At 40.4% G+C, this 12610-nt stretch overlaps 1 protein-coding gene across 1 annotated transcript in view; it reads right to left on the reverse strand.

The window, feature by feature from the left end:
* Rbm28 (RNA binding motif protein 28) overlaps positions 1–12610 on the reverse strand; it is a 36330-nt gene that overhangs the window by 11404 nt on the left and 12316 nt on the right. Inside the window, exons 9-13 of the mRNA XM_038320682.1 lie at positions 12494–12566; positions 6720–6829; positions 2574–2647; positions 1739–1874; positions 776–840 (exon numbers count right to left, since the gene is read on the reverse strand). Of these exons, the coding sequence (XP_038176610.1) occupies positions 776–840; positions 1739–1874; positions 2574–2647; positions 6720–6829; positions 12494–12566 (458 nt within the window). The remainder of the gene's footprint in view (positions 1–775; positions 841–1738; positions 1875–2573; positions 2648–6719; positions 6830–12493; positions 12567–12610) is intronic.

Below are 12610 nucleotides of genomic sequence, written 5' to 3' on the forward strand. Positions count from 1 at the left end.
TGGCTATAGCGTAGCTGGTTAAGTGTCTGCACTGTACACACAGCTTCTGAAGTTCAATCCTCAGCACACGTAAACGGCACGATGGAGCCTGCCTAGAAGCCCAGTACTCAGGAGGTGAAGAGGCAGGAGGATCAGGAATTCAGAAGTACTTGGCTACACAATAAGGTCAGTCCAAGCTATGGGAGACCATCTCAGAACAAAAGCAAGCTCCTATATGTACAAAAGTAATGACTGCTGAGAGCATTACTAAGCAGCCAAGGAGTCAACAGCAGAAAACCTATACTATCAAGTTGTTCTACAGTAACTATATAATTTGGAGATACTAAGCCCTCCCAAATGACATTGTGGCTACTCTTTCCAAAACCTACATGTCCTCCCTTTCCTAGTAAGCCCGGCCCACAGAGCTTCCTTTCTATATTTATGCTAACAATTACATACAGCCCCTCCTTCTCCACACCTCCTGCATTGTTCAGCAGCATGTCACTCACCATATGTGAATACTAGAGAAATGAAGAAAAAGACTAAGTTTTTGCAGTGGAGCAGAATGCTCATACAAAATTAGGAGTAATATCCAGTTATTTCTCCTTCACCTGTGTGCTTCTAACAAGGTAAACTATGATCTTTATGCACAGCTCTTCACGAGCAAAAGGAGCACAACTGTTTCGGACTCATTTAGAGAACCGTGGAGAGAAGCTGCAGGCCGGGCCTAATCTACCCACCCGCTCTCGTTTAGAGAACCGTGGAGAGAGCTGCAGGCCGGGCCTGGTCTACCCACCCGCTCTCGTTTGGCCATATCCGCAGCACTCACGCCCTCGGCAGCCTTCGTCCCAGCGCGGATCACTGCAGAAAGAAGGAAAAAGGCCAAGATGTCACCAAGGGAATGTTCACTGAGTAACAGGAGAATGTGACCTGAATGACGCAAACTCTCTGATCAGGGCCCTGAGGACTGTGTTGGCCAGTTAGTCAGGTCCAAAAATAGCTACAGGGCTAAGTTCTAGACTTAGACTTGCTCTAAAGACAAACTGAACATTTTGTGATTTTGTTTCTTTCTGACTGAAAAACAGCATCATATTCTTGCCGCAAATTGAACGGTATGGAATATAATCCAGGTATCTGGCACGCAGAATGTTCCAACAACCTGCCCGGAAACAGCTGCTCCTCATGCACTTCAGGCCAATCACTCAACCATCCGACGGCCACCACAGAGAAGAGCGATGGACTCAAGGCCTCGCAGCAGAGGCTGACGGCCTAACTCAACAGTCGCTACTATGCAGCTACCCGGGGTAGGCTGATAGACACCGGGAACGCTACAATTGCTTGTAACTTAAAGCAAATTTTAATTATTTTCACTAAGAGAAAGGTACCAAGTAAACATTTAAAATCTACCAATAATCGAAAAAAGTAATTTCAGTTTTACTTCTCAACATCTTTTAAAGAAAAAAAACTCATGAGAAATGAAGACGAAAAGGAGGTAATTTCAGTTTCTCCCCTTGTGCTTCTAATGCTATAGTGGAAATATGTAAGGCAACCACACAGAAGAGAATGGGACTGATCAGTCTGCAAAACGAATAAAGGTCCTAACAAAGCCACATTTACTGAAGTGGAATAGCAATAGAACACTGGAAAGGAGGAAATTTCACTTTTTATTGGAAACACATCTCAAAATAGAATTGCTGGCTCACTCATGTGCCAAGGACAGCTACTTAGATGCCTGGTTCCTATCTCTTCCACTACTCACAGCCTTCTCGGGCCAGATAGAGGTTCCGGGTTCCAGTTGGCTTCTTCACTTTCTTTGTCTGGAGCTTTGCTGCCTCATCACGGGTCACAGCCAAGTCAATCTTGAGCAGCCGGCCATCCAGTTTAAGCCCACCACCCTGAAACATATTGTAACCTTCTCTTCAAATACTTAGTAAGCAGAAAGCACAAAACAGGAGTGTCAGGGAAAGAGAATCAGCACACTATAATTGTGCAGTGAAAGCTAGGCCACAGAACATAGCTGCATGGTGGCCACAGTGGACCCTGAGCCTCACACTGGTTTTTACAAAATGTAACATGTGTGTGTACTTAAGACTATCAGCTGTAAGGAATGTACTTTACAGTAGTTCTAAAGCAGGCCTAAACTGAGGAAAATGTTTTATAAACAGATGTTTAGTATTCTAAAGCTAGTAAAACAAGAGTATTTAAGAGACAATAATAATACAGGAAAAAAAATCTGAAAACTACATACTTCATTAAAAAGCACAGAAAAATCCTCAGTACCTACACTTTGTCTATCAAATGTGCATTAGTGTCCCAGATGACAGTAATACCTTCTTTCAGTCTTTCATGTCACCAGCCTAAACTAGAGGTTGATACACAAACAGCAATGAATACTACAGATACCAAACCTGCTTCCTTGCTTAAGAAATATGGGTAATTTCACTCATTTCAATGGATAAATAATTAAGGCAGCACATACAAAGTTCAGTGCTAAATACACACCAAGTACTCAAGTCTTCATTTTATTAATAATAATAAAACTTGGAGCAAGGGTGAGATCTCCTAGGCATAGAGGAAGAACATATTCTCCTTACCTCGGCCTCTGGAGAGGCAGCTGCAAGGCATTTCTGAGCTGCTTCTTGAGATATGAATTGTGCGAATGCACAGCCTGCAGCAAGACAAAATTCAGTCAGACATTCCTCGCTTCCACAGCGAACAAGGACAACACTGAATGTATCCACAGCCTGACACAAATGGAAGGGCTGAGCAGCATCTATGGGGCAGGTACTATGTCAAGTGGTACAGGATCACAGCCACACACCACAGCATACACATCTTATTCTTAGCGTTTGGTCTCATCAACTACCTCCTTAATGATACCCACATGAAATGACAGGGGACTCTAGCTGACCACCTAATTCAGTATCACAGAGTCCCTAGTAGTAGTGTGAGAGATAAGGCAGAACGATTTAACCTTGAAATTACATCTCATGGTCTTAGAGTCACCTAGGAGGCATCAAATAATACCAGATATGCCTGTTGGGGTAAAAAGGCTTCTATTATATGAATATCACAGGAAAACAGCCATGAGCTCAATCGTTGGCTTCTGCTCTAGAATCTTTATTAAGCATGCCTTTCACTGGTTAGATGCAGAGCCAGTTATTTAAATGAAATTCTACTGTGGATTAAAAGAAACTTTGCACAAGTTCACCTCACAGTAAATTTCAAAACAAATGTTTCATAATACATTGCTTGTATACTTCAAAAAAGAATTCTATCATATGACAACGCTACATGTCTCCCAGAGCTAGGGTATTAACTTCTGCCCTGTACCGGGATGATTCTAGGCAGATTATCTAAAACACACATATAATAGGTTAACCCAAGGGCCACCATCTAGAGATTAGTGTTCTACTTCTGGGTCCCACACCTCCCTCCCTCCATTCACATCCTTTAAGCACTGATCAGGTAGCATCTTCCCCAACATAAGAAGTACTTCAGGAATCTGGACTGCTCTCTACAGCACAGCGCACTAACAAATGTAACCAAAAGAAACAAACACAGTTCCAGCTCAGAACCTATGGGCTATGCATTAGTAAAGTCAGCTGTGCACAGAACAAGAACATTTGGGGGAAAACTGTCTATACGGAACACATATAGACTCGGTATTCTCTACAAACAACATAACAAAACTCATTTTCTTGGGGGTATGTGTATATTGACACATTTGTCTAACAGCATCTCTTGACGCCAAGGAGAGCGAGTGTTTTCCAGGCCTTGCCATTGATGGAGTCAGCATGCCTGAGGTCGTCTAAGACTCGGCACCTACCCCCTCTCCTACTGTGCACTCAGCCTCTTCCAGCTTATCCACCCTGAAGAAAACAGGCACAAACCTTCCTATGCCTTGGATTTCCTACACACACAGGATTTACAACCTAAGCTAGGTGCACAGCTTTAATCTTAAATTACGTTTTCTTCCATAGCCCCGCCCAGAACAGTGTCTGCGTATGCACTGTACTAACCCTTGCTGGAAACAGCCAACAGGCTGGAAGCAACCGGCAACAACAACTAGGTCACAAAGCGAGAGTACTGTGTAGATGTAGGCCGATAACATCTGCTGCAGCTGTCGTCACTGGGTCAGCTGGAAGGAATAGAGCTACTTCTTCCCTGTCAAGAATGTCAGTAAGAATCCCCCACTACTTCCCCTATTAGGAATAGCCGGCAGACACAGGAGAAGTGGAGAATTTATACTGGGCTTATTCTTGGCCAAACTAATCCAAAAGGAAGCTGCCTTATTTTCGTTCCTTAATGCATGTATGTGACCTAGAGATTAAAGCATATGGGAAGAGCCAGGCTGTGATGGCACATGACTTTAATCCCAGCACTTGAGAAGCAGAGACAGGCAAGCTCTGGGAGTTCAAGTCCAGCCTGGTCTATAAATCAAGTTCCAGGACAGTCAGGCCTGTTACACAGAGAATCGTCTTGAAAAACAAAAACCAAACAAAAAGTATAAGGAAAGAAGTACACAGGCTCTGTGCAAACACTTGCCATTTTATATGAAGAACTTGAAAACTCGCAAAGGTTGGTATTTGCCATGGTCCTAGAATGGGTAATGCAGGGCAAGGGTGATCAAAATAATACAAGATGGACATAAAGATTTCTAATTTGCAATTAGCCTAATCATCCTATATCAAGAAAATCAGGTCTACCCAGGAAGTAGAGGTAAGCAGATCTCTGTGAGTTCCAGGCCAGCCTGGTCTATATAGTGAGATCATGTCTCATAAAGAATGAAAGAAAGTCAAAAGTGTAACTATTGTCTCTCCCTTAAAGGGTAAGAATTTAATTACTGGATCAGCACTGGGGTTCAGTCTTTGATGGCCCTAAAGTCACCACATGTGGCTCTTCTGGGTAGTAAAATGCCTTGCCAAGAAAAACGAATTGTCAAGAGGAGCATAGAAAATGTGTCAAAACTTTAGCAAATTAGAGCTAGTAAATGACAGTACAGTAAAATATCAAAATTATTGCTGGGTGGTGGTAGCCCATGCCAATTTAATCCCAGCACTTGGGAGGCAAGTAGATCTCCAAGTACAAGGCCAGAGTGAATTCCAGGACAGCCAGGGCTACTCAGAGAAACCCTGTTACAGGTGTGTGTGTGTTGTGTGTGTGTGTGTGTGTGTGTGTGTGTGTGTGTGTTGAATTATGCTTTTAAAATCAGTTAAGATTAATAGACCTGCCGGGTAGTGGTGGCGCACGCCTTTAATCCCAGCCCTCGGGAGGCAGAGGCAGGCAGATCTCTGTGAGTTCGAGGACAGCCTGGTTCTACAAACTGAGTTCCAGGACAGGCTCCAAAGCTACAAAGAAACCCTGTCAAAAAAAAAAAAAAAAAAAAAAAAAAAGACCAAAAAAGATATTAAATAGCCTGCTACACTCAAAACGAGATAGAAGAAAAAGAGTATCATGCCTGTACTGTGAACACGCTAAGAAACTCTAGAAAAACAAACAGAAATGAGAAAGGTTCAGGGGCGACTGTTAGAGCTGAAGACATTTATTACGTGTGTCGTTTTTCAGGTGAGAACTTAGCTCACGGTGATGAAAGAACCTGCATGTGACTGGGGAGAGTTTCTTTCCTAGTCTCCAGGAAGCCTTAAACTATTTTAACTGAGTGAAAGTAAAAACTGATCAAGTCTTATCTCACTGATTCTTATCAGCTGAAAAATAAGGTTTAGAATGGAAGTTTGTAACCATGGATAAACCTTGAGAGCCCGCAAACCCTCAGAAACAGTATTCTTCTGAGGAGAGGGGTTACAGCATTTGCTGGAGCGCAAAGGAATCAAGAACCCAAACAATTAACTCAATGCTTATTCATCTTTCATGTCAGCCTGACTGGATTCAAAATCGCCCAGGAGGCTGAAGCCATACCCTTTGGGTGTTTTTAAGGATGTTTCCAAAAAGATTGAGAGGAAAGATCCTCCCTGAAAGTCAGTGGCACTTCAAGGTCTAGGAGCAGAGTAAATTCAACCTCACCCTTTCTCTGCTTCCTGGCTCACTGAGGAAGAGCTGAGCTATTCTGCCATGTCCACACCATAACAGACTGAATTCTCTGAAGCAAAGCAAAATAAATCCTGCTTTCTTTATGCCAGGTATTTTGGACACAATAATGGAAAGTTAAGAAATACGTAGCTTGAGCAGAATGAACGCAGTCTATGAAGTCAAAGATTATAAGCGGACTGATGCTATGGATATGTCTACATTCACATTCTAATACACAGCAGCATGCTAGAATGAATATTTAACCCTTCAGAGTAGAAAATAAATAGCATTAGGGGAAACTAACTCATGCACCATTCCTGCTACATACTTTTCCTCTGGCTGTTGCCATGCAACAAAATTTCTGTCGATTTTATCTCTAACAAAAGCATCAAAGAAAAAAAATTCCCATTAATTTTGAGCAGTGTAGAATATTAATACCCATGGGATGCTATCACATTTGAAATGCAAAGGAGAACAACAAATGGAATCCATTATCTTAAAGTAAATAAGCAAGAGCTTTAAAGGCTGAGACAAAATTAAGGCTGGCAAAGCCATTAAATTGCTGATTTTCACATCATGGAAGACAATTTCAGAGTGTCCTTGGGTTTTTATGGAAGCCAAGAAAGAGACTAGACAGACTGTGTAACACCCAGAACGGCCTAATTTATGCTCTTTCCTAATGTTGGGCTTGGTCAGCTGAGGGTAAATACCTTTAGAATGCTCCGTGTCTGGATGCAAGACAATCCGGACATACTTCAGATCACCAAACTGCTGCAGGACCTCCCCAAGGTCTTCTTCTTCCGAGTCAAATGAAAGGTTTCTATGGGACAAAACCAGGCCACAGATATTTCAATGAGAAAGTAAGATCTTGAATTTCAGTATCAGGTAGACATCAACTCTGATGGCTCCCTGTTCACAACCATTCTCCCTTGTTCAAAAATAGCACCAGTACACAAGAGTGACCCTTAGTGGCTAAGCCCCTGCTATATGATTCTCTCCCTTTCTTCCAACTTGCTAATCTAAATTCCCAGATTCTCTCACGGGGAAAATAAAAAGACTGAGAGTTGCAGATACAGACTGCCTTCAGCTAGAAGCGTCACAGCTGACCCGGGAATGACACAGACATGTTATACTGTGACCTGGTACTTATGTGAATACACACATGAAGACTCCGCTTAGCTGTACCCTTAGCGTAATATACTTTACAGAAATACCTTGTGCCTTTACTTTTTAAAGACGGTATCATAGAGAAAAGACCCACAACCTCCAGCAGCAAGTCTCACAACTGCCCAGATTTTCATCGCCGACTTGAGATTTGCGCTTTGGCAACACTGACTCTGAGCAAACCAGTATTCATCAACTGTGCTCTCTTCCTGTAATGTGGCTAAAATTAGTTTCTTACTACAACCAGAAATTTTCACAGCAGGATAGTAAGAAACATGTCTTTCTTTTATTGAATTAGACATATTCCTCTCCATGTTAATTATAAAATCTGGGATTCAGTAAAAATTCTCCAAGAAAATCCTTCCAAACAATATAAAAGAAAAACATGGTAAACTAGGCAAATAAGTGAGAAAAAGGGGCGGGAAAGGGAGGGAGGGAAAAAGAATGAACAGGAACTATATATTGAATAGCCTTAATCTGAGAATCTAAGTTTTTAATGTATTTTTAAATTTTTCATGTGCATCAGCACGTGTACCGTGAGACACGTGTGACAACTAGGGGACAACTTACAAGAATCTAGTTCTCCAGTCCTACCATGTAGGTCCCAAATATCAAACTCAGGCTGTCAGTCTTGGTGCAAGCCCCTTTCCCACCGAGCCATCTCACTCACCAGCCTGCTTGCAATGTGTTAAGACTAACCCAGCCTATGAAAACGCCCATCTAATAGTCAGTAGGGCTGAAATAGCAACAACTGGCTACACACACACACACACACACACACACACACACACACTCCCCTGGAAACAGAAGGCATGACTTTCTGTATTTGGACATTACTTTAAAAAAGAAGTTAGGTTTGCCGTGTATTGCCTTTATTATGTTTAGATAACGTTCCTTGTATCCCTGCTCTCTCCAAGACTTTTATCATGAAGGGGTATTGAATTTTGTCAAAGGCTTTTTCAGTATCTAATGAGATGATCTTTTTGTCTCTTGTCTTTCAGTTTGTTTATATGATGAATTACATTGATGGATTTTCATATGTTGAACCATCCCTGCATCTCTGGGATGAAGCCTATTTGGTCATAGTAGATGATTTTTCTGATGTGTTCTTGGATTCTGTTTGCCAGTATTTTATTAAGTATTTTTGCATCAATGTTCATGGTCTGTAATTCTTTCTTAATAGTGTTTCTTATGTGGTTTAGATATCAAGGTAACCATAGCATCATAAAAAGAGCTTAGCAAAGTTCCTTCTGTTTCTATTGTGTAAAACAATTTGAGGAATATTTGTATTAGTTCTTTGAAAATCTTGTAGAATTTTGCACTGAAGCCATCTGGTCCTGGACTTTTTTTCTTTTCTTTTCTTTTCTTTTTAGTTGGGAGACTGTTGATGACTGTTTCTATTCCCTTAGTGGTTATAGGTTAATTTATCTGGTCTTGATTTAATTTTGTTAAGTGATATTTATCCAGAAAATTATCTATTTCCTTTAAGTTGTCCAATTTTGTAGAGTATCGGTTTTTGAAGTATGACCTGATGATTCTCTGGATTTCCTCTGTGTCTGTTCTTATGTCCCCCTTTTCATATCTAATTTTGTTAATTTGTATATTCCCTCTCTGTCTTTTGGTTAGTTTGGATAAAGGTTTGTCTATTTTCCTGATTTTCTTGAAGAACCAATTCTTTGTCTCATTGATTCTTTGTATCGTTTTCTTAAATTTCTATTTTGTTGATTTCAGCTCTCAATTTGATTATTTCCTGTTGTCTAGTTTTCCTGGGTGTTTGCTTCTTTTTGTTCCAGAACTTTCAGGTATTCTGTTAACTCACTAGTGTGGGATACTTCCAGCATCTTTATGTAGGCGTTTAGTGCTATGAACTTTCCTCTTAACACTGCTTTCATTGTGTCCCATAAGTTTGAGTATGTTGTGTGGTCATTTTCATTGAATGTTAGGAAGTCTTTAATTTATTTCTTCTTTGACCCACTGGTGATTCAGGAGAACATTGTTCAATTTCCATGTGTTTGTGGGCTTTCTGAAATTAGTGTTGGTGTTGAATTCTAACTTTAAGCCATGGAGATCCGAAAAGATACAGGGGTTATTACAATTTCCTTGAGGTTTTTTTGTTACCAAGTATGTGATCAATTTTTAAGAAGTTCCATGAGGAACTGAGAAGAAGGTATATTCTTTTATGTTTGGATGGAATGTTCTATAGATGTCCATTAAGTCCATTTGAGTCATAACATCTGTTAGTTCCCTTATTTCTCTGTTAAGTTTCTATCTGGCAGACCTGTCCAGAGGTGAGCATGGGGTGTTGAAGTCTCCACTATTAGCGTGTGGAGCTTAATGTGTGATTTAAGCTTCAGTAATGTTTCATTTACATATGTAGGTGCCCTTGTATTTGGGATATTTATGTTCAGTACTGAGATTTCCTCTTGGTGGATTTTTCTTGTGACAAATATGAAATGCCCTTTTTTGTGTCTTTTGATTGATCTTAGTTTAAAGTCCATTTTGTTGGATATTAGGTTAGCTATCCCAGCTTGTTTCTTATGTCTATTTGATTGGAAAAAATTTTTCCCAACCCTTTACTCTGAGGTGATGTCTGTCTCTGAGGTTGAGGTATGTTTCTTGTAAGCAGCAGAAGGATGGATTGAATCTGTTAACCTGTGTCTTTTTGGGTTTTTTTGGTTTTTTTGAGACAGGGTTTCCCTGTAGTTTCTAAAGCCTGTCCTGGAACTAGCTCTTGTAGACCAGGCTGGCCTCGAACTCAGAGATTTGCCTGCCTCTGCCTCCCGAATGCTGGGATTAAAGGCGTGCGCCACCACCGCCTGGCTTTAACCTGTGTCTTTTTATAGGTGAGTTGAGTCCATTTATATTAAGGGCTATTAATGACCAGTGATTTCCAGTTCCTTTCATTTTAGATTTTGCTGTAACTGATGTTATTGTGTGTGCTTTTCCCTTCTTTGGGGTTTGCTGCTGTGAGATCATCTACTGTCTGTGTTTTTGTGAGTGTAGCTGACTTCCTTGGGTTGGAGTTTTCCTTCTAGTACTTTGTATAGGGCTGGATTTGTGGCTAGGTATTGTTTAAATCTGGTTCTGTCATGGAATAGAGAAACTCAAAGTGTTCCCACTTAAATCAGGAACAAGACAAGTTTGTCCACTCCCTCCTTATCTATTCAATATAGTACTTGAAGTTCTAGCTAGAACAATAAGACAACAAAAGGAGATCAAGGGGATACAAATCAGAAAAGAAGTCAAATTCTCGCTATTGTAGACGATATGATAATATACTTAAGTGACCCCAAAAATTCTATCAGGGAACTCCTACGACTCATAAATACCTTCAGTAATGTAGCAGGATACAAGATTAACTCAAAAAAATTAGAAGCCCTCCTTTACACAGATGATAAATGGGCTGAGAAAGAAATCAGAGAAACATCACCCTTCACAATAGCCACAAATAATATAAAATATCTCGGATTAACTCTAACCAAACAAGTTGAAGACCTGTATGACAAGAACTTTGAAGAAAAAAATTGAAGAAGACACCAGAAAATGGAAAGATCTCCGATGTTCTTGGGTAGATAGAATTAACATAGTAAAAGTGGCAATCTTACTAAAAGCAATCTACAGATTCAGTGCAATGCCCATCAAAATCCCAGCAAAATTCTTCACACATCTCTAAAGAACAATATTCAACTTCATATGGAAAAGCAAAACCTAGGATAGCCAAAACAATCCTGTACAACAAAAGAACTTCTGGAGGCATCACAATCCCGGATTTCAAATGCTACTATAGAACTACAGTACTGAAGACAGCCTGGTATTAGCATAAGAACAGACAGGAGGACCAAAGGAACTGAATCAAAGAACCGGATATTGATCCACACAGCTAGGAACACCTGATTTTTAACAAAGAAGCTAAAAATATAAAATGGAAAAAAGAAAGCATATCCAACAAATGGTGCTGGTATAACTGGATATCAACATGTAGAAGAATGAAAATAGATCCATATCTATTGCCATGCACATAATCCAATAAAAAAAAATGGGGTACAGACCTAAACTAAGAACTCTCAATAGACAAATCTCAAAGGGCTGAAAGACACTTAAGGAAATGCTCAACATCCTTAGTCATCAGAGAAATGCAAATCAAAACAACTCTGAGATTACATCTTACCTGTCAAAATGGCCAAAATCAAAAACACTGATGACAGTCTACGCTGGAAAGTATATGGGGTAAGGAAAATGTTCCTCCATTGCTGGTAAGAGTGCAAACTGGTACAGCTACTTTGGAAATCAGTATGGCAATTTCTCAGAAAATTAGGAAACAATCTACCTCAAGACCCAGCAATATCACTGTTGGGTATATACCCAAAAGACACTCACTCATACCACAAGGACATGTGCTCAACTATGTTCATAGCAGCATTATTTGTCATAGCCAGAACCTAGAAACAACCTAGATGCCTCTCAGCCAAAGAATGGATAAAGAAAATGTGGTACATTTACACAAGGGAGTACTATACAGTAGTAAAAAATAATGACATCTTGAAATGAATGGATCTAGAAAACATTCATATTGAGTGTGGTTACTCAGACCCAGAAAGACAAATATAATAATATGTATTCACTCATAAGTGGCTTTTACACATAAAGCAAAGAAAAAGCAGCCTACATTTGCCTATGGGCCAATTTGATGGAGGCGATCTCTCAACTGATGTTCTCTCTTCCCAGATGATTCTAGCTTGTGTCAAGTTGACAAAAACCATTCTGCACACCTAGTATATACAGTCCTGAGTTTGATTCCCAGCACCACATAAACTAGGCATAGTGGTATACATCTGCAATCCCAGTACTCAGGAGGTGGAGGCAGAAGACAAGTTTGGAGCCAGCCTGGGATACATGAGACCCTGTCTCAAAAATATGAAAAACAAAAAGGAGGAAAGAAAAAGAGAAGTTAGGCATGAAGAGAGAATTACCCACGGCAAATGGCATCACCTCAGTATGTCTCCTAAAATAAAGGTCAGGACCAGTTAAGAGCTGAAATGTTTCAAAAGCTGCCACCAAATTATAAAACATGAACTCTAAAAAGGACAAGGACCCTACCTACCAGTTACCTCCTGTTTTAAGTTCTTGCTCTTAAATTTCTCACTGGTTTGTCCCCCAGATCAGATGTGTTAGACAGTCTCATGGTGTCTAAATCAGTGCTAAGGAAAGGAAAAGAGGAAGCTGAGATAAAGGGGAGGACAGGAGAACCAGGGGCCGAGGGAAAGGCAAGGTAAGCAATGAGACCCGTGAAGGATGCCCAGTTCCGCACAGGCAGGCATACCTGATGAAAACAGTTCTCCCTTCGTTCACATCGGAGGGCAATTTCCTCTTCTTTTTCTTTGAGACTGGGACATCTAATGTAAAGAACAACACAACAAAACAAAAACAACAAACTCAA

The sequence above is a fragment of the Arvicola amphibius genome, chromosome 2, assembly GCF_903992535.2.
Source record: "Arvicola amphibius chromosome 2, mArvAmp1.2, whole genome shotgun sequence".
NCBI classification, from domain to species: domain Eukaryota; kingdom Metazoa; phylum Chordata; class Mammalia; order Rodentia; family Cricetidae; genus Arvicola; species Arvicola amphibius.